This window comes from Oncorhynchus kisutch, linkage group LG16, assembly GCF_002021735.2.
Source record: "Oncorhynchus kisutch isolate 150728-3 linkage group LG16, Okis_V2, whole genome shotgun sequence".
Taxonomy (NCBI): domain Eukaryota; kingdom Metazoa; phylum Chordata; class Actinopteri; order Salmoniformes; family Salmonidae; genus Oncorhynchus; species Oncorhynchus kisutch.
The window spans coordinates 27331612-27358171 of record NC_034189.2 but is presented as its reverse complement, the minus strand read 5'-3'; the positions used below and the strand labels follow the sequence as shown (position 1 = coordinate 27358171).

Sequence of the window (26560 nt, the reverse complement as noted above, 5' to 3'; positions counted from 1 at the left end):
TCCCTCGCTCTCAAAACTGAATGCGCGAACCACTGCATTTAAGCACGGCAGGGTAAGTGGGAACATGGACGTCTACAGACCAGATATTCCCTCTGTAAAGTCAATAAAGAGGCAACACGACAGTACAAGGACAAGGTGGGGTCGCAATTCAGCGGCTCGGACACGTCACGGACACCGACACCTCGCTCCGGGACAAGTTAACACCTTTGAGGAAAACACCGACTCGGGCCACCGCCGCACCACGAGGACTGTGAGCTCTCGTTCTTTGGCGCTGATGTAAGATATTTAAACATGTTAACCCTACCGCAACACAAGGGTGCGTGCCCAGCCCCCTCCTGCGTGGCCACGCAAGTCTCCAACTCAAATCATCAAGTTTCCTGACGACTTAACAATGGTAGGCCTGATTACCAACAATGAGACAGCCTACAGGAGGAGGGGAGGACCCTGGCAGAGTGGTGCCAGGATAATAACCTCTCCCTCAACAAAACGAAGGAGCTGATCGTGGACTTCAGGAGACAGCAGAGAGAGCACACCCCCATCGATGGAGAGGGTGAGAACCTTAGTTACTGTTACTAGCCGGAACTCTAGCCCAGGGGTTCCCAAACTTTTTCACTCAGGCACCCCCCTCTTCCAGCATTGGGAAACATCTCGTGCCCCTCCCCTGCGTGCGAGGGCGCCACATCTATTTCTATGGGCACAAGCATTGTTCTTGACACAAACTGTTCACCCCCCTCTTCTTGGTGGAGAGAATTTTGCAGGTTTTAAAGCTTATTTCCTGCAATTCTACACATTCTGTCATGGGGTGCAAAGAAAATGTTGCAGTTTTAAAAGCACATTTTAGAGCGATTCTATGCAGGTTGCCGTGTCAAATGTGTATTGATGTGATATTTGAGTGACAACAAAAATTACAACAATATGGCCTAAAAAAAATTGTAAAAATGTAAAACCTTCAACCCTAGTTGATCTGGACATTTCTGACAAGTTATAAAATGCTGTCTATAGAAAAGGGCAGCAGTGACTGACATGAGAAGAGGAAAAGTGATGATGCACTACCCAATTTATTTTTACAACTTTTAAGAGTAAGTTGAAAGCTGCACCGAGTTCCCTATATGATCATGGCTGTTGGCTGATGTTATGGTCGGTGTGTGTGTGTGTGTGGGAACCATTGCTCTAACCTACACCTTAGATACCGCTGCCCTATGTACATGGTCATTAAACACGGGTCACTTTTTAATAGCGTTCACATGCTGTTATAACCACTTCATATGTATTCTAGTCAAGCCTCATCCTATAGAACTACTGCTGTACACATATTTTATATTCATATACTGTCTATTCAAGCCATTATATAGATATATTTCTATTCTGGACTCAGACATGGCTCATTCTGATATGTCTTAATGTTTTGGGGATTTGTGTGTATTGTTAGGTATTACTGCACTGTTTGGAACTAGAAACTGCACCTGGAATAACATCTGCAAAATGTGTGTACGCAACCAATACAATTGTATTTGATTTCATCTCTATCTGCCCTCCCCTCCTGTGTGTTTGGGCCGGCTCTGCTCTCTGCCCGTAGGCGAGGGAGAATTCCGACAGGGGAGGGGGCTTTCCCCACGAAGAACGGGAGCTTTGTCCCCTGAGGGACAGAGCCATAGGCTGACAGACAGTCTGGCAACCTCTAACACTGACATAGTGATAGAGGGAGATGGAGAGAGAGAGAGAAACCGAAAGAGAGAGAAAGAGAGAGGGAGACACAGAGAGATATGGACGAAAAGCAGCAAAACAGCAACTTGCAAGAGAACACAACTCGTGATTAACCTGAAACATATTAGAGTTGATGTGGTATTAACAGGGCATTTAGTTACTTGGCATTATAAAAGACAAGTTCTCCTCAGACCCTAGGCCTCCTCTTAAGAAGGGCGCGTTAAGGGATTGCTCTGTCAATGGGGTTCTTCATAACATACACCAAGTCTAGTCATTGAGTATTTTCCTCTTGGCAGCTAAAGTGCGTAACAGCTAAATTCACCTATACAAAACAACAATGGTACAACATAGCTACAAGTCTCTCTCGGTCTTCACAAGAGGCAGTGAAGCTGACAACACTAACATCAGTCGTTGAAGTTTAACCTCCATTAGCTCAGCCTCCTCAAAGACGATCTAGGTTTTGGACTGTCTGCTCTAACAATGGGAATACATGGTCAGCAAAGGCGGAAGGAGGCAGATAATTCTAGTTCATGAGAGGGCATGTGAACAACAGGCACAACTCCAATATATATATATATACACACATACAGTGCCTTGCGAAAGTATTCGGCCCCCTTGAACTTTGCGACCTTTTGCCACATTTCAGGCTTCAAACATAAAGATATAAAACTGTATTTTTTTGTGAAGAATCAACAACAAGTGGGACACAATCATGAAGTGGAACGACATTTATTGGATATTTCAAACTTTTTGAACAAATCAAAAACTGAAAAATTGGGCGTGCAAAATTATTCAGCCCCCTTAAGTTAATACTTTGTAGCGCCACCTTTTGCTGCGATTACAGCTGTAAGTCGCTTGGGGTATATCTCTATCAGTTTTGCACATCGAGACAGAATTTTTTCCCATTCCTCCTTGCAAAACAGCTCGAGCTCAGTGAGGTTGGATGGAGAGCATTTGTGAACAGCAGTTTTCAGTTCTTTCCACAGATTCTCGATTGGATTCAGGTCTGGACTTTGACTTGGCCATTCTAACACCTGGATATGTTTATTTTTGAACCATTCCATTGTAGATTTTGCTTTATGTTTTGGATCATTGTCTTGTTGGAAGACAAATCTCCGTCCCAGTCCCAGGTTTTCTTCCAGAATGGTCCTGTATTTGGCTCCATCCATCTTCCCATCAATTTTAACCATCTTCCCTGTCCCTGCTGAAGAAAAGCAGGCCCAAACCATGATGCTGCCACCACCATGTTTGACAGTGGGGATGTTGTGTTCAGGGTGATGAGCTGTGTTGCTTTTACGCCAAACATAACGTTTTGCATTGTTGCCAAAAAGTTCAATTTTGGTTTCATCTGACCAGAGCACCTTCTTCCACATGTTTGGTGTGTCTCCCAAGTGGCTTGTGGCAAACTTTAAACGACACTTTTTATGGATATCTTTAAGAAATGGCTTTCTTCTTGCCACTCTTCCATAAAGGCCAGATTTGTGCAATATACGACTGATTGTTGTCCTATGGACAGAGTCTCCCACCTCAGCTGTAGATCTCTGCAGTTCATCCAGAGTGATCATGGGCCTCTTGGCTGCATCTCTGATCAGTCTTCTCCTTGTATGAGCTGAAAGTTTAGAGGGACGGCCAGGTCTTGGTAGATTTGCAGTGGTCTGATTCTCCTTCCATTTCAATATTAATCGCTTGCACAGTGCTCCTTGGGATGTTTAAAGCTTGGGAAATCTTTTTGTATCCAAATCCGGCTTTAAACTTCTTCACAACAGTATCTCGGACCTGCCTGGTGTGTTCCTTGTTCTTCATGATGCTCTCTGCGCTTTTAACGGACCTCTGAGACTATCACAGTGCAGGTGCATTTATACGGACACTTGATTACACACAGGTGGATTGTATTTATCATCATTAGTCATTTAAGTCAACATTGGATCATTCAGAGATCCTCACTGAACTTCTGGAGAGAGTTTGCTGCACTGAAAGTAAAGGGGCTGAATAATTTTGCACCCCCAATTTTTCAGTTTTTGATTTGTTAAAAAAGTTTGAAATATCCATTAAATGTCGTTCCACTTCATGATTGTGTCCCACTTGTTGTTGATTCTTCACAAAAAAATACAGTTTTATATCTTTATGTTTGAAGCCTGAAATGTGGCAAAAGGTCGCAAAGTTCAAGGGGGCCGAATACTTTCGCAAGGCACTGTATTTTAACTCAAAGTTGCCAGGATGCCACGTGCGTCCACTTAAATCAGGATATTTGTAACAACCTAAATATTACGAAACCTCTATTTGATCAAATAAGCCTCACTTGAGCAAATGAGCAATACAATGTTAATGTTGACTTAATGTGACACTCTTGTTGACCTCCATACAGAAAAAGACTAACTTGGCCTGCTTCGTGCTTTATTCTCGCGCTGACAGATTTTGTGGCGGAGTCGGCCCTTTCGCGCCGGCCTCTCTGGTATCCTAGGAAACTCAGACCCTGGGAGTCAAACCGCGGTCAACCTCACAGGGTGTAGAGGTCAGGAGGTCGGGTCAGAGGTGGCTGGTGTATAAGTGGGCGGTTACTTCCTACTTTTTTTTGAAAGACGGCCCCCTTTATGCAACATAGTACAATGTGATGGTCCCGTGTCGTGCATTGATCTAGCTAGTTAAGCTAGCTTATCAAGGTTTGATTGACAAGAAATGTTCACTAATGTTTGCACAATCGCGCAGAACGGCACTGGAACAGATCAAAATCGGTTTCAACTTACTGAGAGAGACGACAAAAATGTAGCGGTAATGATAAGCATACCACGACTCCACCGGTTGGTGCCACCTTAATTGGGGAGGACGGGCTCATGGTTAATGGCTGGATTGGAATAAGTGGAGTGGTATCAAACGTGTTTTCAATGCGTTTGATGCCACTATGTTTGTGCTGTTCCAGCCATCTTTATGAGCCGTCCTCCCCTCAGCAGCCTCCCCTGCTCGACTCTGGTACAACAGCTGCATGCACACATACAAATGCTCAGGTACAGAGAAGCATACAGGATGTACAGAGAAGCATAACAACAGGACAATTAGTCAAATCGTTCTAGCCAAATATCAACCAATGGTAAGAATTCTCCATCGGCTCACTTTAGAAAAGATGCCAAACCAAGCCAGTGAGAGAACTAGCTGGAAGCCTGGAAAAGACCTCTCCCTGATTCCCTGGGTTTTGGAACTCTCTCTCCACATCTTCTGTGGTGTGACCTTAGTGTCTCGTTTGGTCCCTCACTCCTCTCATTCACTGGAGTTGTGTTGTCCAGGCCCTCATCCTCCTGCTCTCTGTTCCACACAGCATATTATTCTGGAACTATTAGTTGTGTGTGTGTGTGTGTGTGTATATCCATGCATGCGTGTATCCAAGCCAACAGTGTGTGTATGGGAATCCCGTGCCAGCTCCTACCTGCCCCCCTCCCTCCCTATGCCAATCAGACCCTGGGATCTCAGGATGCAGCTTGCCCGGCCTTTCCAAAATAAAGAGAAGGGAACACAGAGCTAGAGGAGAGGCCAGCTACCCTCACCCCTCCTGGGCCTACTGCACTCTTATCACAGTCCGCCAGACACTGTTCCAATGGGAAAGCAGCTGAGCCCTGCCCTGACAGCCTCCACAGAACCTGGCACTGCCACCCAATCACAGGTGATTCCTGTTAGGCAGCAACACACTGGTATTGAAGCGGTCAGTGAAAAGGAGAAAAAGGACAGGTTTGTGCCTATTGAGGCCGAGGGAGTATTTCCTTGCCACTGTCTGTCGGCTGCGTTTGCTACTGTAGATTGGGGATTGGAATGTTGTCGTTTCATCCAACAGCGACAAACAAGAACGGCTATCAACTTTGTGTTCTACTTTATTTTTTATTACGGATTGATTGAAAATAGAAGATGGGAATTGACCTACAGCAAGGTTATTTATTCAATCGATTTGTGGCTACATTTAGCATCCAACCTGTTTCTATCTCCAAGACCAGGATCTCATTCCAGTTGGAGGCTATTTACTTCACAAAACAGAATATAGTTTGCTTTCAGGTTTGAATATGCAGATGAGTTATTGATTTGAATTTACGAGTACCATCTCCTCCTACTCATCCCATGACCTATTTACCCAGTAAACTACAAAGTAAAGCTACCACTTAGCAAAAAGTGACTAACTGGCCACAACGGTCAAGCCCCATTGGTATCTCTAACCATTTAATTTACATACAATACCTCTTGGATTTTCTTTCAAAATGTCCATATCAGGGCCTGTATTCATACAGCATCTCAGAGGAGCAGTACTGATCTAGAATCAGTTTTGCCTTCCTAGATCATTGTGAAAAAGATGACAAGGATAGGGGGACCTGATCCTAGATCAGCACACTTTAGCCTAGTATTGTTTGTCTCTGACAATAGACTCGACTGGCAAAGCTACTCTATTGCCGCAGCAGCCCCTGCTACAGATGACGAAAGTCAACATGCCAGACTTATAGAAATACGGGTTACAACTCAGGAGTTTATCAAGTTCAAAATGTCTTTACATCCTGGCCTGAATACCTCACATGCTGCCACTACGGGCTAAATGTCCAAACTGCCCTCGTAATTCTCCTCAGTGAATTTGGGAATGTTGATGTGTGTGAGAACGAGTGTGTAAGTAGCGAGAGACTGCCAGTGTGTGTCTGGGAGTGCAGAGCAACACAGGGGATGTTTTCAGTGTGCTGCGTTGCGGCGCTAAGGACCCTGAACAAAAACACATCCGTATACCACCAGTATATCAGATACTTATCCACTCTGGGAAGAAAAGAAAAACATGTTCCAAGATGTACTTAAACTGTAGTTCTTCTTTAAAAACATTTTTTAAAAAGGGCCATTAAATTTAGTTTGACTCCACCAATGCTTAGTGTGGAATTTCCCATGTGATTTCAAACTATAGTGTATATTTATAGTGGGTGTAAATATAATGTGCGTGAGCCAATGTGTTTATGACCGATTGTGTGTATCTGAGGGCCGAGGTGTCAATGACTGACTGATAAGGGGTCCCAAGGTATGTGTGTGTGCTGGTACTGGGAATGCGAGAGGAAGAGGCTCCTCTCTGCTGTACCTTCCTCTGTATTTACTTTCAACAGAAGTCCAGTTCTGGCCTGCATCCAAGGCCTTCCTCTGTGTGCACCTTCTTCAATGATCCTGTTCAATCAGCATCTTCCATTCACACAGTAAGTACAATCAGCTTCACTGATTTGTAACAAAGTTGCAGGCTTTTATCTTTTAAAATCTCTACACCTATAGAAAGTGTCTTTCACCCTTAAAATGGACACGTTAACATTTTTTTTTACAACCAAATCTCTATTTTTTGATGTAAATGGCCTGTTAAAGCATCCAGACACGTTTGTGATTTCACGTTTTTGAGAAACTTACCCCAAAACAGCAAATCCCTTCCATATCCTTGTAGTATGGGGGTCCCCCCCCCCCAAAAAAAACCCAAATACATCATTTTAGAAACGGCAACGCGATCAGTATAGTGATGCAGGTCTTCAGATGTTCTACACATGAAATTGTGCGAATTCCGAAATGTATCTGCAACGTTAGATTACATTTTGTCAGACCCCCCAGACTACACAACAGGGATGAGGAAATGACTTTCTGTTTGGGGTAAGTTTCTCAAAAACATGTGAAATCACAAAATGCGTGTGTCAGGACCAGTGGCGTGTATTCGTGGAAGCCAAGGGAAGCCGGGCTTCCCCAAATATTTGACCAACAATTTTTTTTATAAAAATGTATTTTTCGTCTCTGTGTTTTCCTCATCTGTCAATTCGCAAGTGGCTGAATCTCAGCGGAGAAATCACCCGAGCGAGGGAAACAGCGCCCCTCGTCTCAGGATGTCTGGACCCATCTGGACCAAAAGAGTATAACATGTTGCCGCCGTAGCGTTTGATTGACTGATGCCAACAAGCATTTGGCCTCCCTTGATAACAGAACTACTATAAAATAATTAACCAATCAGCGTTGAGCTGAGCGCAACTGTGGGTTGTCCTGGTGGCCAGTTTGGATTTAGTTTCAGACCAATTAAAAATCACTTCCTAGGAAAAACGCCATTTTCAGAAGAAAAAAAAACGTGTCAGATTCTGGTCTGCTTGTGTTGATGTCCTGTGGTAGCTAACTTTCTGAATCGTCCCTTTCCTAAGCCATGGATGGAGATGGGGATTTGGACTTCTGGTTTTGACTTCATTCTCTGTACAGGCCAATGATTTTGATGGCGATTCTGATCCAAACATACATTTATTTGTTGTGCCACTGGCCTGAGACGATGGAAGTTCAATCTGTAGCCAAGTATGCTAAAGTTAACCTAGCTAACTTAGTGGTTCATTGTTGCCCATGCCAGGAAGTCAGGCTAGCAAGCATTTTAGCTAGGCAGACTATGACAACAAAAACTAACAATGAGAGAGCCATCAACATTTTGCCAACATGAAAGAGAGGATGGCATTGGCCTTCAACAACAAGTAGGGTGAGTCAACATGTCTTGTCTAACTTGCGCACACACCACAAATCAGTACCATGGACAGAAGCATGATATTTAGCAACATTGATTGGACTAAATTGTTTTTGGTATATTTAAGTTTGTATATAGTCTTGTTGATTTTATGCTGGAATACTAAGTTGAAATGGTGCTGGAATACTGTTGTATTTGTGCTGACTTGCAGTAACACTAAACTTGAACTTGTTTGACCATTCTACAGGTGATATACACTATAAATACACCCAAAAGCATGTGGGCACTCCATCAAATTAGTGGATTCGGCTATTTCAGCCACACCAGCTGCTGACGGGTATAAAATCGAGCACACAGCCATGCAATCTCCATAGACAAACAGTGGCAGTAGAATGGCCTTACTGAAGAGCACAGTGACATTCAACGTGGCATCATAGGATTCCATCTTTACAACAAGTCAGTTTGTAAAATTTCTGCCTGCTAGAGCTGTCCCCGTCAACTGTAAGTTCTGTTATTGTGAAGTGCAAATGTCTAGGAGCAACAACGGCTTAGCCACAAAGTGGTAGGCCACACAAGCTCTTAGAACGGGATCGCAGAGTGCTGAAGCTAGTAAAAATTGTCTATCCCTACTGAGTTCCAAACAGCCTCTGGAAGCAACGTCAGCACAAGAACTGTTCATTGGGAGCATCATGAAATGGGTTTCCATGGCTGAGCAGCTGCACAATGCCAAGCATCGGCTGAAGTGGTGTAAAGCTCGCCGCCATTGGACTCTGAAGCAGTGGAATTGTGTTCTCTGGAGTGATGAATCACGCATCACCATCTGGCAGTTCGACGGCCGAATCTGGGTTTGGAGGATGCCAACAGAATGCTACCTGCCCCAATGCATAGTGCCAACTGTAAAGTTTGGTGGAGGAGGAATAATGGTCTTTGGCCGTTTTTCATGGTTCGGGCTAGGCCCTTTAGTTCTAGTGAAAGGAAATGTTAATGCAACAGCATACTATGACATTCTAGACGATTCTGTGCTTCCAACTTTGTGGATACAGTTCGGGGAAGGCCCTTTCCTGTTTCAGCATGACAATGCCCCGTGCGCAGAGCGAGGTCCATACAGAAATGGTTTGTTGAGATCGGTGTGGAAGAACTTGACTTGCCTGCACAGAGCCCTGACCTCAACCCCATCGAACGTCTTTGGGATGAATTGGAACGCCAACTGCGAGCCAGGCCTAATCGCCCAACATCTGTGCCAAACCTCACGAATGCTTGTGGCTGACTGTAAGCAAGTCCCCGCAGCAATGTTCCAGCATCTAGTGGAAAGCCTTCCCAGAAAAGTGGAGGCTGTTATAGCAGCAAAGGGGAGGACCAACTCCATATTAATGCCCATGATTTTGGAATGAGATGTTCAAAGAGCAGTTTTCCACATGCACTACATGACCAAAAGTATCTGTTTGGATGCATCGTTTGCTTTGTGGACTTCACTGGACAGATGTACGTTTGTTTCATCACAAAACCGGAGAGCAACGTGTAGTTGAATTTATTTTGCCGCTGTGTGATCGATGTCTTCTGTTGTCATGGCCTGATTGTATATCGCGGTTGTTATATAGCAAAACAATGCAATTATCACAACATAAGTTGTAATGTGGCTTATTTACTGACTTGGCTTCCTCAGTGATTTTACCCACGCACCACTACTGGTCTGGACCCTTCTAGAACATGTCATCTACATGAAATAGAGGTTTGGCTGGAAGAAATTGCAACAGTTCATTAAACAATGCCTTTAATTCACTTTTAAAATCATCGTTATCGTGTAGTGAACGTCTTTCTCTGAACCTGACCTTTCTCAACCTTTCTCCTTTCACTTACTGTCTTATTGAATGTAAGGCCTCTCTGTGTGTCAGTGGCTTGTGTCCAATTTTAGAAGCTCGAACCTCATTGCATTTTCAATGGCGCCAACTTGAATAGTGTGCACCTTTCCTTGATACTTTCCTTGGTTCACCCGTACACTTTAAAAAGTGACTGGTGAAACACTGAAGGAAGATCTCTCGCTCTCTCTCTCTAAAACACAGACATCTCCTTCCCCAAACAGCAGGATCGAGACAAGTAAAGGCAGGCCTGGGACAAAGCTTCAGAGAATTAAATTTAAAAAACATAAAAGGTAGGAGGTAGAGAGGGACTGTGTTGGATGTGCCGCTCCATATAGCCTATAAACCCTGCATTTAAAAAGCTTTTCTTTACACAACATGGGTGTTTTCCAGTCCAGTGGGTTTCGTTGATGTCTGCTCAGTCTGAACAGTGGGGGGGGCATTTCCCTCTAAAAAAAAAAGGACACATGAGCACTAACAATTGTTAGTTCATAGGAGCGTATCACATTTGGTGTCAAATGAAAGCTAAGAGAGTCTATATTTTGGGGAAATTAAGATGTAGATACATTTTCCATCTTAAAAATGTGCTATAAATAAAGGCTTTGATTTCTGGATAAACAGATGGAAAATGGGTCATACAAAATATCTACCAGAAATAGACTTAAAAAGCTATCAGAAATACACAAAACACAAGTGTTGATGTGATGACCCTTGCAAACTAAAATCAACATTCATATTTAGTTTGAGAAATTGTTTACCTTCAGTAAGTTTAAGAAATACTGCCTTAATTCCTTTCCCAAATACCTAGATATCCTTAATATATTTTCCAATTTCTCTCCTTCATGGAGGATAATGAAAGTTTAAATAAGTAACAAGTAATGGTAGACCTACAAATAAGTTAGTGATTTTACTGATATCAAATTTGTATATGAATTGAGAGACTTAAAAACTTGTAATTCAGTAACGGAAATACCACAAATTAATTGGTAACCATTGGGAAATCACCATAGTCACAAACTACAGTTGGGTCACCTGCTACTGGTCTCTCTTCCACTGGCATACTGTTATGTTCAGCTCACACCGGTTTTATTTAGCTTTCTGTTGTCTGGTGGTCAAACAAAGAGTATTAAACTCCTCCCTCCCGCTCTCTCACTCTCCAGTTTAATGTCACCTCTCCCAACCTCTCACTGACACCTACCCATGAGTCCCCTCTCTTTCCATTGACTGTAACCAGCATCCTCAACCACTGAGCACGGACCGACGCCAGAGGTCCATGGATGTTGAAAAGTAGATGAAATTTGGTCATTCCACCCTGGCCTTGATGTTAATAACGTCCACAGACGGACCGGACCAAATCTGGACCCCGTCATAGATACTTCACGAGTATATTTCACAAGTTTGGATAGCAAAGCACAGTACAGTGAGTAGAGCACAGTAGGGTACAGTACACTACAGTAGTACAGTACAGAAAAGTAGAGTACCGTACATTGTACTGTACTCTCTGGTGTGCTGCATTGTACTCTACTGTACTCTGCTGTTCTGCGCTGTGATGTCAAAACATGAGGAGAATTACATTTTTATCAATTTCTGTTTAGTTCAGGCAAGAGACCCATGATGAAATTCTGTTACTGGGTGTAAATCCAACTCACTTGCTGGAGTTCAATAATTAGAGATTTCTTCAAACTCAAGGTGCCATTGTCAGTCTCCATTATTTCTGCAGACATCTTTCAATCTTAATTCGGAGTGGATATTTAAGAGTTTTTGGAAAACATGGTCGCATAAAAACCTGAGAAAGAGTTTATCGAAATTCCGTTACCCAAAGTTTAATCTGCACAGTTCTTCTACTAAATGTTTTTTTTGGGGGAAATGTTTCAAAGTAGTCCCTGTGCATAGAGTTGTATGGTTGGTTAAACTTTGAAATCAATGGTCTTTGTTTGCAGACATATTAAAGTGAAAAAGTAATTGTCCTGGGTCATGAAGCAAGTCGAGGGTTGAGAGAGGAAAGGTGCAGTGGAACAAGTGAAAGGATTGTGCATTGTGAGAATCAATGAATATGTACTGAAAACAGTGATACTTTGGCCTAACTAGGGATAGGTGTGACCGAAAACCGTGAAACTGGGTATAAAACTACTAACGCCGACCTACCAAGGCCCATATTCTAAGAAGTGGTGCCGGTCGAGTCAAAAAAATAAAAAATTACCTTGATATTTTGCGTAAGGTAACATGGCTGTTCAGAGGGATTATTTGGTGATTTTAACAAACGATAAAAGAGGTAATACAGAGAGAACAATTACAAACCCTGAACATTACTGAGCCTCTGACACGGATTATTGGACTTGTCAAAAGGTATAATAATGGTTTTGCCTCGGTGTGTGAATTCAGGTGGCCTTGTGTTTTGACTATCAATGTCACTTGGACACACTCAGCCTGACAGTTCCAACAACCGTTTGTTATGGATTGAGAGAGTTGAATTCTCTCTGTATCACCTTCACTACATCTATTTGATGTGGTATAAGGTCCATGGTATAGGTCTACGTGGCCAGAGTCCAAAACACCTATATCACTGTTATTCCCACAAGTCCAAAGGGTGAATTGTGACGGACTTGAAATGCATCCACTAGAATTCTTGACCTTTTGCTCGCGAAGCAGCTGGTCTCGTTATCGAGAAATGCTCACTAGACTTTCACAATCAAGTTGAAACTTTAAATGAGTCACATGTACGGGATAAGTATGGTATAAACGCTGAACACTTACGTTCAGGTTCCTTCTCGACAATGAAACAACAATAAGAAATTATAATATGAACCTAAAGTAAAATGGCAGTAGAATAGAATAATACATTTGAGCAAGTATAAAACAGGAAGGCACAATATGTAGTCCAATATTTGCACGTGTATTGGGGGACAAGTGTATAAATTGAGCAGTATAATAAGAGTCTGGTAGCAGAAGTTGTGATGTGTGTGTGTGTGTGTAGCATTAGTGTGTGGGTGTAAAATTGCATTTGTCTAAAAGGTGGGATGTTTGTACTTGTAAATTGTGAGATATTAAAGTCAATATTGTAGTTGGGGGGGGGCAAACTGTGTGGTGTATCTTGTGGTGTATCTTGTGGTGATACAACATATACCCTAGCCTGCAGTGCACATGTCCTGACAATCCCCTGCCTGAGTCCTGTAGGCCAAAAAGGTAGCATACCAGCATTTCACTCAGAGCCAAGTGTCCAGGTGAAACTGAACTTGATAGTTTGTCATGGAGCTAAGGAAATGCCACTAATTCACCTGGATATGACCTTCTGGGTCTCACTAGGTGTTGTATATAACAATGTTCTAACCACTGTGCATCGTGTAAAAAAAAAAAAGCTCTTGGACATAGACGGGCCTAGTGCAGGGACTTACTGTTGTTAGACTTAAGGTCACGGTGGATGACAGGAACAATGGCCTCCGTGTGCAGGTAGAGCATGCCCCTGGCGATCTGCACCGCCCAGTTGACCAGGACGTGCGGTGGGATGCGCCGCCCGGCCAATGCTCGGCTCAGTGCGCCACCGGATGCGTACTCCATGATGAGGCACAAGTTGGGTTCCCGTAAGCAAACCCCTTTGAGGGCGATGATGTTGGGATGAGTGAGCATGGCAAACAGCCGGGCCTCCTGACGCACGTTCTGGGCCGTCACGCTGATGTCCTCGTCCGGGTCCTGGCGGGCCGCCTTCACGGCCACCAGCCCACCTCTCCACGTACCGCGATACACCTTGCCGAAGCCTCCGACCCCAATGACCTCCTCGAGGCTCAGCTCCCTGAAATCCACAGCCTCGGGTTCGAACTCCCCCACCACGGCTGGCCCAAGCTCCCCGACCCCAGTGCCCTGCAGTTTCCCATATGAAGGGGGCTTGAAGGACACGTAGTTTGAGGGGAAGATGCCCACTTTGTTGTTGACTTTGCCCGCCCACCAGCCTTCGTCACCGGATATCTCAGAGTCCAGCGACAGGACTTCCACCAGGTCACCTTTGTGGAGGGTGAGCTCGTCTTTACCGGACGCCTCATAGTCGAATAAAGCCGTCCACACAGTATTGGTGAAGTTCCCTTTTTGCGATTGATCCAAACCTTTCCAGTTCGACAGTGGGCCGCGGGGAAAAATGGTCTTCAGCGGCTCCATGGAGCCGCAATGAGCAAATGCTCAGACACCGGGTTAGATTTTCCAAAATAAAGCACAATAGAGTACTTTATTGCGCCACTCTCCCGTTCCTCTGTGTCTAGTTGGTTCATCAGGGACCTGTGAAATGCATTCAAAGGCCTGGCCAACAGGAACACAACAGTGTTCAAAGATAACAGGATAAAAAGCGCCTCTCATACGACTCGACATGGACTGCTTATGTTTCCATTGGAGCTGGCAACGATCAAACAAAGGCCATGGATGTGACCAGTTCTGCCAAAGTGTTCCAATTTGTAAAATGGCAGAATTGTCTCCATAAAGCAAGTTGATACTTAACTTATGTGGTGTTTCAATGTGTGGTTTGAGCACATAGTTCACTTAATTACTCTATTATTATACCACACAGTCACATATTAACCAATGAGTATGTGCTGAGATTGGAATTTCAAATAAAGGGGAACTTATTCCATTATAACAAAACCAAGACTGTGCAGAGAACTGGATGGATCAGTCACTAAAATTAGCATCAGGTGGTTGTAAAATATCCAGAACATTGGACAATAATAACCTCAACAAAAGAGCTCAACTCCATTTAGTTGTCCATTTAGAGCTGTCTGTATTTTTAGCCATTAAGTGCCGTGGCCGTCATAAGCAGGAAGCGCTGAAAAGACGAGAAGAATAGCAGGAAAGGAGCGTTCAGTCAGGCGAACCCCGTGCTTTACCGCAAATTTCAAAGCTGACCAACTCGCCCTAAACCTACAGCACGATCAACGGTATCTGGACGAAACTTCTATGCGTTCTGTCAACAAATCTCACATCCGTTTGCCCAACTGTATGCATATTTGCTGTCTCGCCCGGTGGTGATATACAATGTCTCAATTGTACAAGTCGGTATATTCCATAATAACTTTATATCCACCGAGTTGGCAACAGGAAGAACTGCACGATCCTGCTTCTGAGTCTACTTTTTTTTTTTAAAGAGAACCGCACACCGGAAACAAATCATGTATTGTCCGTCGTGCGTAACGATACTTTAGTGCCAAGCTCCGACAAGCTCGTTGTTATTACCGATGTCCAAAAAGCGTCATGATAGATGCATTATTGTTATCATGTCCCCTACTTCCTTTAGCCGTCGTTCCGTTCTCGAACCACTCTACGTCTGTGCCTACAGTCAGAGAAGAGGGTGTGGTTTAGTAACTTTTTTCCCAGCAGGAAAAGAAAGCGTCAGGGGTTTAATCATTGGGCGATTTCGTGTTTCATGGTCCGGTGCCCCTGGGCGGAGTCAGTAGATTTTTGACCATTCCATTGGTCCTTCAATATTATCTCCACTCTCCCGGGGCACGGGGCCATGCAAAACGAACTCTCCATTAGTCCAAACAGTGCTTCCGTTCTTACAACTAAACCCAGAGTTTACTTTGGACAAATTCAGTTAGGTCACTCCCCATTTCTTTTCGTTTGCTTACATTGAAGAAATGTTTTACAACAGAATCGGCGGAATGAATACGCCCCAGGTGACAGAAACAACGCAACTCGCGTTCTGGTGGAGGCAGCAGTAATATGCGGACTAATTCCCGTTTTCTATATTTGAGGTTCACTGGAATATCTGTGTGAGAAATAAATACACTCGTATTTGGCAAGTTAGTGGTCCAACGTGCAAATGTCGGGGCACTAACTTGGGGCAAGTTAGTGGTCCAACTTGCAAATGTTGAGATATAAATATAATTAAGTTAATAAGGCCTTTAATAGGTTACAGTCTCCAATACTAATGAGGTTGATTATGCATGGTGTAATATGCTAAAGTTTACATAAAACACTAGTGTAGCTGTTTCTCTGAAGAGGTGCATCTATTGAATAAACATAAAACATGTCACGCTATTTGGGTCTGAGACAGACGAAACCTGAAACTTTGCCACCTAGGGCACCTTTGCCCTGTATTGCTGTGTGGAAACAGTGTGCTTCCTTCTGAGGCCTTTGATGGCTCCCCTGCCCCATGGCAGGCCTTTGTTGCTCCGCCGCCCCGAAAGTAAATCCCCTCCCATAACCCCGGCCAAACACCCCCACCCCCTGCTACCCAGCGCTGACTCATCACTTGTGCAGGAAGAAGGCAGTTGTTTTTGTGGCCTGGTGGCCGAGCCAGGCCTGCTGTTACATTTACAATATGAAACCAAACTCAGAGGGGGGGAGGGAAGGGTGTGGGTTCACAGTGCACACGGAGAACGAAAAATGAACTGCCTTTTCAGAAAGAGTATTTTCTTTGTTCAGTGTTTCTAATCGAATCAAATCTTCCCTCCATGGGAATCTCTCCCACAGAACAGACCTGTGCTGGCTTGCACTTCAATCACCTTGCCGACTCTGTTGATAACAACATGGCCTTGACAGGGGAAAACACACATCAGCTGCGGTGACAAACATCCATTGTTAAACGTTTATACACACTTCGTAGGAGTACTAATGCATGTTCGGCCATTTCTATTCTATACCTGGAGTCTGAGACAGGAAGTATTTGGAGGCGACGTGAAGGCGGCTTAGAGAGAAATTTACTGATTTTCCATATGGGAATGGGAAGTCCAGAGAATGTAGGATGGGTTTGGGTTGAACTCAAACAATGTGTTACACTCCTGTGTAGTCGTAAGGTGAAGCCTTGTGCAATGTTTCACTTAGGTGCCAATGGAATGAAGTTCATTGCCAGTTTCAATGGACTCAACAACAAATAGCGTGTGGCATTGTGGCTTGTAATATCACAGATACGCTTGGTAAAATATCTCATGCCGTTTAATGTAAAAGAAAAAAAAAATAGTTGGGCAGTGTTTTATTGAAATCTGAACTTTATTTCACCCATACAAAATAAAGAATGTTAAAATTTTACATACAGCGTCAAGTTCAACGGCCTACCTTTAAACATTTCATATCAAGAGACACTGAAACGGGAGCCCTATCCTTCTCTGCGTTTCAATGTGTACATTAAAACAATCTAAAAGAGAGAAGAAAAAAAATACAATACAAAGGAGAATTTTATTCCAAGTGGGGGGGACGATATATTTTTGAAAACAAATTATAGGCGAAAAGGTGAGCGGTTTAACAACTTTAAAAACAAAGTTATGGTCCAGGAGGAGCATCACAGTACATTTCAGATAAGAATAGCCAGCACAGAAATATCTGTCTTCAAGAAGGAGATAGTTGGGGTGGTGGGGGGGGGGTACAAACACAACATATTTTACCTCAAAAGCAGTGACTTGTCACTCATATTTCAAATCAACAAAAACAACCAATTGGAGTTGTAATCATTAGCATAATGACATGTGAATATGGTTGACGTAAGCTAACGGCCAAGGTCTTCAGGAGGATCAATTATCGTCATAAAAAGTTGCATTAAAAAAGGGGAAAATCCTCAACTCAAGTCACTTTGAGAAGAATTCATAACCTACAGTAAAACACATCTCCTTACCCACACCCTAACAATTGGAATAGCCACGTGCAATAACGGCCAACTCCGAAAGCAAGACCAAGATCTAACCGCTCTGCCAAATTCAGAATCCTCACAGACAATCATCTCATCTCCCTTTGCTATAGGAAAGTGCTGATCCCTTTCAAAATACGACCGACCGCTGCTCTGACTTCACCTCGAGAAGGTGTCTGTGTGTACAGTATTCTATGAGGCTACGTAGGCTGCACAGGCATTACAGTTGGATCATCTCAACTGAACCAGAGCAGACGTTGAAGAAGTGGACATGGAGCTGGAGTGATATGTCTGTTGAACACCAATGACGTATGCAGAAAACAGAGATGAGAGAATAACCAAAGTGCAAACTACAATGGGGGACTTAATCAAACCGGTACTTGGGCTGGGGGCCTTTCAGAACATCAACTGACATTTTTACTCCAAATAGAACAACCACCTGTCTTTATAAAACAACCTGGTTCATTTTTTTCCCCTCCACAATAAAATAACAAATAATTAAACACAATATACAACCGATTACTCGTCTTCAGTGGTGCCGGCTGTCATGTCTACACACCTTACTGCCAGTTGTTGGAGGCTTTTCCTTAACAATGGGCCGCATGTGAGCATCTGCCCAGACTCACCTCTTTCTCAATGCAGCCACAGAAGAGAAGAACTTAAGAGAAAATTAAAGGTAAAAAGAGCGGGGGGGAGCTAAGAGTCATAGTCTTCATCATCATCGTCTTCATCTTTGTGCGGCATGGAGGGGGGAGGCGGGGGTGCGGTGCCCATCAGCGAGGGGTGGGGTGCAAAGGAGCCCAGGGGCATGGCCAGGCCCCCTTGTGCGGTGCCCATGTGGAGGTACTGGGGTGGCATGGTGTCTGGGCTGTGGCACAGGGCAGAAGAGGGGGACAACACATTTAGTAATAGTACCCGCACACAAAAGGGTCATGTTCAGTTAAGATTTTTTTTTGAAACTGTGTGAAATGGAAAGTTAATGCCCGAATACGACCCAGGAAAGCACATTAGCAAAGAGTACAGTTGTGTGGTGGTTAACTGTGTGTGCGCGCCTGTCCATGTCCATTACCTGTGGAATCGGGATTGTGGCTGCAGGTTTGTGCTTGACTGAGACCCGTCTTCCTCATCCTCGTCTGTCTCGCTGTCCTCGGAGTCATCCTGTTCCCATGGCAACGAAAAGCTAAATAAACCTCTATCCTCACATCCTCACCACCCCCAATTACACCTGATAACTTCAATTGGCCACCAAACCAAACTAACTAACATTGCCCTCTATAAAATGTTACTGTTTTAAGGCCAACACCCACCTCTTGCTCTGACTCTGTGCCTGATAGCTTCTTGTCCTTGCCCTTGCAGCCAACTCCTCCGTTCTTGCGGCCTGACCCCGGCTTTCGACCTCTGGAGGAAACCAAGTACAAAGTCAAAATTGCATAATTCACACATTCACCGACACACAAAGCTTTAGTAGACCATCAGTAATATCCTATCCAAGTCAACAGTTAGTATCGTTCGGGGTCCGTTACCTGCGTGCAACCTTTTCCCCTCCCTCTGCGTGGTTGTCCTCTCCCTCGCCCTGCATGTCAGGCACTGCCGCTACCAGGTCCTTCAGGAAGTCAAACTGCTGCTCCAGCTCAATGCACTGTTTTCTACCAAGACACACACACACTGTTTAAAAAGTTACCGTCCCCATCGGTTCAAAAAAGCACCGCTAGACAAGAACGCTGAACATTACAATCTGTAGCCCTACTGAACTTATGACCAACACCGATAACTGAATACATGACTTACAAGTGTGACGTCGTCATTGTTTTTGCGTTCCGGGACTGGGTGACTTGACAGGCTTTCGTCAGGAGAGACTCCAGGAACAGCTCCAGAGCTCGTGCTGGTGGTTGAGTTAAGGGGAGGTAGAACACTAGCCACACAGGACCAAAGTGGTTTATTTGGGCTTCAATAACTGAACAGTTAGACATTTCGCAACGACTCAAGAGTGATTGCTAGACTCTTACCAGGCACACGACCCCTCAAAAGTCAAAACAGTGAGTCATATGACTTTTCATTCAAACTGCACAACAAACAATTAACCCTATAATCTCCATATTGTCATTGGCAATAAAATACACGTTTTGAAATGCAGTTCATGTGAACTTGCAATGAAATACAGATGAAGCGTTCAGGTGAGAAGAACGGATACATATGATGACAGGGACGGCGGCAGCCACTTTGCCTATCTCTTCATCAGTCTGCATAATCTTCTTAATCCTGGCCTGTAATCAAAATGGGAAGTGGTCAGTGAGAGAGCGCATTGAAGATTACTACCATTAGAGTATCTGCATAATTGCCAAGTTACTAATTGATCAACCAACCACACACGCCCAGCACATTGACCATATTTAGATAACAAATAAACTAGGCCATCAACAGAAATGCCCGAAATAACTTTCAACTAGGTCTATTCCCATCCGTTTGCATCTGAGGATTTAGGTACTGCGCAGAAGTGATGACCTCGATAGGTAGCTAAAGATCACACACCCGCACTGGGAGATAGTTGTTTGTTATGGTGACGATTATATAATCCATAGGCCTATTTATTTTGATGCTGTTGCTACCTTTTGTCCTACCAAGCTAGAGACCACCGTGCACCTTCTTGGCTTCTGCCCTGTCTGTTTTGGCTCATCTCACACGTGAAGTCAGGGAGGTGGTCAACAATAAAGACATCTAGCTACCTCGCTCAGCAAGATTTGACAGTAGCGGCAGCAGGTACATTATATATATATATATATATATATAAAAGTATGTGGACAGCCCTTCTAATCAATGCATTTGGCTATTTCAGCCACCTTTCCAACAAGTCCACGTATCACATTTCTGGCCTGCTAGAACTGCTCCAGTCAACTGTAAGTGCGGTTATTGTGAATTGAAAACGTCTAGGAGAAACAACGGCTCAGCCGCGAAGTGCTAGGCCACACAATCTCACAGGAAGAGCCATTGAGTGCTCTAGCGGGTAAAATTTGTCACTACAGAGTTCCAAATGGCCTCTGGAAGCAACGTCAGCACAAGAAGTGTTAGTCGGGAGCTTCATGAAATGAGTTTCCATGGCCAAGCAACTGCACACAAGCCTAAGATCACCATGCGCAATGCCAAGAGTTGGCTGGTGGTGTAAAGCTCGCCACCATTGGACTCTGGAGCAGTGAAAACACGTTCTCTGGAGTGATGAATCACGCTTCAACAGCTTGCAGTCCGACGAACAAATTTGGGTTTGGAGGACGCCAGGAGAACGTTACCTGCCCCAATGCATAGTGCTAACTGTAAAGTTTGGTAGAGGTGGAATAATGGTCTGGGGCTGTTTTTCATGGTTCGGACTACGCAGCCTTTAGTTCCAGTGAAGGGATATCTTAGCGCTACAGCATACAATGACATTCTATACGATTCTGTGCTTCCAACTTCGTGGCAACTGTTTCAGCATGACAATGCCCCCGTGCACAAAGCGAGGTCCATACAGAAATGGTTTGTTGATCAGTGTGGAAGAACTTGACTGGCCTGCAGAGCCCTGGCCTCAACCCCATTGAACATCATTGGGATGAATTGGAATGCCGACTGCGAGCCAGGCCTAATCGCCCAACCTCACTAATCCTCGTGGCTGAATGGAAGCAAGTCCCCACAGCAATATTACAACATCTAGCGGAAAGCCTTCCAAGAAGAGCGGAGGCTGTTATGGCAGAAAAGGGGGGGGTCAACTCCATATTAATGATCATGATTTTGGAATTAGATGTTTGACGAGCAGGTGTCCACATACACTACATGACCAAAGGTATCATGACATTCCTGGGCGGACTGATTTGTTGACAACTTATGCTAGTATCTGGCAAGCATTTACAACGCTAGCCACATCCTCCAATTTTCCCGATCATGTCTCACTTATTCTGAATGATACAACCCCCTAGCAGGCCTAGCTAACAGGCTAACTAATACTTGTTTAGGTCAATAACTAAATCTCGTCTATCAGTTACTACAGCTGGCAAACTTAATAACAACAATGAACAAACTAAGCTAGCAATGCCTTTTTAATAGCCACCCTCCCAAGTGGCTGGCTGGCTGGCTTAGGTAGCTAACGTTACCATTAGTTAGATAGCTAGAGTTGTAGATACACATTGTTAACTGCAAAGTTATCCAGCTAACTAGCTTTATCTTCTTGTCTGCTAACTAGCTAGCAACATACCTAGAACAAATCATATTAATGGGTGCACTGTTGATCTAAAGTTAGCAAGCTAGCTAGCATTCCACAGATTTAGAGCATCAAGTTAGTTAGCTAATTAGCTATCAGCTTAGCAAGCAAAGCTTAACTACTTACCGGGGGGAATCTCGCATTGTATTTCTTCTTTTTGCTGGGCATTATTTTATGAACTGTTTAACTTAAAACGATCTTCGATATTTTGTTATTATATGTCCCTCCAACCCGCACCCAAATGGGTAGGTAGCTAGCTAGCTAGCCTAGCGCGTAGCCTTCTCGAGATGTTCCGCAGGGTCTCACGTTCCGTCGGATTCTTCTAGCCTGCACTCTGGTCAAATAGACAGCACTCGAGTGTGAAATAACAAACAAACACAGATTGTTGCATTATCAAAGTACTGTCGCGTTGAGATAAAATCCAACATTGCAGGCTCAACGTGACAAACAGTTAAAAGCCCATCACCCAACTTTTACTTTGTTCGTTTCCTACTAGATAACGTTAGCCAAGCTACTATAGCTAAGCTAAGCTATTTTGCATACGGGGTGTTTCAATAAAGTTTTGTGAGCGACATTTAAATCATGATGGAGGCTTGAGCAGAAACATTGCTATGCGGCCAGCTACCCCCTAGACTTGTTAGCTGGCATATAAAACCTCTCGGCAAAGGAAAACATTTCATTATTATAGCAATTATAAGTTGTTCTATGTTCATGCATGTATACTGAACAAAAATATAAACGCAACATGTAAAATGTTGGTCCCATATTTCATGAGCTGAAATAAAGGATCCCAGAAATTGCCCATACATACAAAACCCTTACGAAAAAAAGATTGTAGTATAACTGCATTACACTGTAGGGTAACTCTAGTTAGAATGCAGTATAACTGCAGGATGCTACAAATGCTGCGTTCAAAATAAAACAGTCGACTGCAGTTACTGCACCTAGTTACTGTCTTTTTTTGTAAGGGATAGTTTATTTCTCTCAAATGTTGTGCACAAATGTGTTTACATCACTGTGACACTTTCTCCTTTGTCTAGATAATCCACCCACCTGACAGGTGTGTTATATCAAGAAGCTGATTAAACGGCATAATCATTACACAGGTGAACCTTGTGCTTGGGGCAATAAACGGCCACTCTAAAATGTGCAGTTTTGTCAAAGAACACAATGCCACAGATGTCTCAAGTTGACGTAGCATATAGTTGGAATGCTGACTGCAGGAATATCCACCAGAGCTGTTTTCAGATCATTTAATGTTAATTTCTCTACAATAAACCGCCATCCAATGTCGTTTTTAGAGAATTTGGCAGTAAGTCTAACCAACCTCACAACCGCAGACCAAGTCTAACCACGCCAGCCCAGGACCTACACCGGCTTCTTCACCTGCAGGATAGTCTGAGGGGGTGCTGAGGAGTATTTCTGTCTGTAATAAATTCCTTTAGTGGGGAAAAGCTCATTCTGATTGGCTGGGCCTGGCTTAACAGTGGGTAGGCCTGTACCCTCCTAGGCCCACACACGGGGGCCTAGATTACGGCGGCAGGGTAGCCTAGTGGTTAGAGCGTTGGACTAGTAACCGGAAGGTTGCAAGTTCAAACCCCTGAGCTGACAAGGTACAAATCTGTTGTTCTGCCCCTGAACAGGCAGTTAACCCACTTAACTGAGTTGCCTGGTTAAATAAAGGTAAAATAAAAAAATTCATAAAAATTTATTTCAAATGACGGATTTCCTTATATGAACTGTAACTCAGTAACTCTTTGAAATTGTTGCGTTTATATTTTTGTTCAGTGTACAATATAAATACCACGCAAGTTCTAAACGACATAATTGTCATGCCAACGTCGAGCTAGCTGGCTGGCAAAAAAAAGCTAAAAACAGCTTCTATCTTTGGTTGCATGACCTCCTTGCATGCATGCTGGGGAATGACTGACTGCAAGGCAGTTCTTGTGAACAGGGTTTTAAAACGTTTCCCACTCAAACTAACTGGATTTCTGTGTTGGGCCTGGACCACTGTCCTGCCACTGGGGACATCACTGGACTACAGGAGAGCTGGGAGAGCCTGTTGGACAGCGGGAGACATGTCACCTTCCAGATTGTGAAGGAACTGGCACTGAACCACAGGGTGCTCTCCAGGAAGGGACTGATGCACCTGGACTCAGGCTTCAAGGTGGACCATGCCTGTGTGTGACCAGAGCAGCCGTGGAAGGGAAGATCTCCCTGACCAAGGTGAGCCCGTGTGACCCCCAAGTTTGACAGCAAGTACGTCATCTGTTCCTATAATAAGGACTTCATGGACAAAAAACGAGGTGATGAGGCTGGACGCAGTCATCCGGGCCACGGGGGTCAAGTGCCAGCTGTCTTTCAAGCAGGATGTTTACACCTACCTGGGCATCGTGTCTTGGTTAGCAGCTCCAGTGTTTGTCTGGGCATGTGTTTTAGGTTATTGTCCTGCTGAAAGGTGAATTTGTCTACCAGTGTCTGTTGGAAAGCAGACTGAACCAGGTTTTCCTCTAGGATTTTGCCTGTGCGTAGCTCGATTCCATTTATTTTAATTTTAAAAAACAATATTAAAAATCAAATGTATTGAATTTTCCATGTGGTCTATATTAACCCATTTTCCCAGACATGAAAATATCCAAATCAAGTGTCATTAGTAACCCGTTGAGGTAATCAATCATTATTTTTAGGTGTGTTTTATGGTCGGTCACAATTGTGACCGGTGGGATAATGTTACGTTTACTGAATTAACATATTTCTCATATGTAGTTATCAAAGTTCTTATAAATCCCAACCCAGTTATTAACACATTTAAAACTCTGTCACTGGCTGTCCCCAGCATTGCCACTAGAATGCCCCGTCACATTCTAGTGTGACTATTTTACACATCATAAACCCTTATACAACACGATATGAATACTGAGAGCAAAGACAACAAGACAACCACCATCAACATATTTCAACATTGTTACTTTAGTGCAACATGTACTGAAACATTAATATTGTAACTTTAGTGCAACATGTACTGAAACATTAATATTGTAACTTTATTGTAACATTTGAACTTGTACTTTAGTGCAATATTCATTGTAACATTGCGACATTTTAGTGCAACATTCACTAACAACTGTATAGCAGTCGTGTGATTCATTCCCACTGAACATAAATGTAACATATAGGATAGAGGTAGCCTGTAGAATATGCATTCAAGTAGAGGCCTACACTGAACAAAATACAAATATATATATATGTATATTTAAAAAGCGCCACTGGCCAATGAGTGCTTATACGAGACAGAGTGCTTTTCTTCCTAGAGTCCGTTGTACTGCTTCTCCTCACCCTTTATCGACTTTTCTATTCGGTCTTATCTCCTTTTCTACTGTCCATGGTATATCTTGAAGCACTCAATGTGCAGTGGCACTTTGCATTTCTCACATGCACAGGTAGTACATTTGTCACAGTGACGACTTCTCTGAAACCGGTGCATCGTGTTGATTGGCCAGTGAGAAGCTTTGTCATATCTTGCCTGATCTTCAACAGTAGCAGCCAGTAAAGATCTCCTTCCGTGGCTCAGTGGTTTCTTGCCAAACTTTTGCATATTTGGCCTGTATACTATGTGTTTTGGAATCACATCAGGTCTCTTTGATCATTTGAACGCTCAATCTTTCTTTTTTACCACCTGCAGCTTATCCCTTGGCTCTTCAGGCTGAACCCTCTGGCGGGTAGAGGCCCTTGGCTCTTCTGACTGGACCCTCTGGCGGGTAGAGGCCCTTGGCTCTTCTGACTGGACCCTCTGGCGGGTAGAGGCCCTTGGCTCTTCTGACTGGACCCTCTGGCGGGTAGAGGCCCTTGGCTCTTCAGGCTGAACCCTCTGGCGGGTAGAGGCCCTTGGCTCTTCTGACTGGACCCTCTGGCGGGTAGAGGCCCTTGGCTCTTCTGACTGGACCCTCTGGCGGGTAGAGGCCCTTGGCTCTTCTGACTGGACCCTCTGGCGGGTAGAGGCCCTTGGCTCTTCTGACTGGACCCTCTGGCGGGTAGAGGCCCTTGGCTCTTCTGACTGGACCCTCTGGCGGGTAGAGGCCCTTGGCTCTTCATCACCAACAATGGAGGGGGGTGGGGAAGATTGTGGATGTGGGGGGGGTAGGTCATCATCACTGATAACGTTGTTCCTGTCATGATCTGTTTGCATAGGTTCCGCATATGCATTCAACAGCCTGGCTGGCAAATGTCCTGTCCATAGTTCATATCTGACCCATCGCTATCACAATCACTCAGGACAGCATCTTTCTCATTTTGAGGGGTAACTGCAATGTTGCACGAGACCCTTTATTGTTTCAATATTTGCTGGAAATGCACTGATAGATCATTCAGTAACATTTTTAGAGCCTTATAACTGAAAATGTTTTTTTTACGGTCACCGATTAAATAGGTTAAAGGGCACTTCATTTTAAATAACAGGCTTTTAAAATCCATTATTTGCACACCATGTCTACTTAAAATATCAAAGGGACGTAAAAGACACACATTTCGTGGAACAACCCAGTTAGGTTTTAAACGTCTACATTTATTATGGGAAATTAACTGCAGCTGAAGTGAAATAATATCACACTGGTCTAAAAGCAAACCACACTGTGAATGAGCATAACTGAAATAGGGATTTTAGATACTGACTCCAAACTACTTTTCACGCCCTGATCTGTTTCACCTGTCCT

At 43.9% G+C, this 26560-nt stretch overlaps 2 protein-coding genes and 1 pseudogene across 2 annotated transcripts in view; 1 reads left to right on the top strand and 2 right to left on the bottom strand.

The window, feature by feature from the left end:
- LOC109906581 (mitogen-activated protein kinase kinase kinase 11) overlaps nucleotides 1-15356 on the bottom strand; it is a 39910-nt gene extending 24554 nt beyond the window's left edge. The window contains exon 1 of the mRNA XM_020504339.2: nucleotides 13422-15356. Coding sequence (XP_020359928.2) covers nucleotides 13422-14175 — 754 coding nt within the window. The 5' untranslated portion in view covers nucleotides 14176-15356. The remainder of the gene's footprint in view (nucleotides 1-13421) is intronic.
- A 1610-nt stretch (nucleotides 15357-16966) lies between these two features.
- drap1 (DR1-associated protein 1 (negative cofactor 2 alpha)) lies at nucleotides 16967-22705 on the bottom strand. Its single transcript, XM_020504338.2, has 7 exons — nucleotides 21978-22705; nucleotides 19821-19893; nucleotides 19418-19511; nucleotides 19153-19275; nucleotides 18937-19027; nucleotides 18699-18787; nucleotides 16967-18497 (listed from the first exon to the last, which is right to left on the bottom strand). Exons 1-7 carry the CDS (start codon nucleotides 22017-22019, stop codon nucleotides 18326-18328), a joined length of 684 nt encoding a protein of 227 aa, XP_020359927.1. The 5' UTR covers nucleotides 22020-22705; the 3' UTR covers nucleotides 16967-18325.
- LOC109906267 (UPF0696 protein C11orf68 homolog pseudogene) lies at nucleotides 22139-24724 on the top strand (annotated as a pseudogene).
- Nucleotides 24725-26560: the final 1836 nt, after the last annotated feature.

Excerpts from the sequence above, each read along its gene's own strand:
- drap1 (XM_020504338.2), bottom strand. The coding sequence starts at position 22,019 with ATGCCCAGCAAAAAGAAGAAATACAATGCGAGATTCCCCCCG. Across the intron at positions 19,894-21,977 it reads ACAATGCGAGATTCCCCCCG|GCCAGGATTAAGAAGATTAT; the intron begins GTAAGTAGTTAA and ends TTTTGATTACAG. Across the intron at positions 19,512-19,820 it reads CGCCGTCCCTGTCATCATAT|CACGAGCTCTGGAGCTGTTC; the intron begins GTATCCGTTCTT and ends CTCAACCACCAG.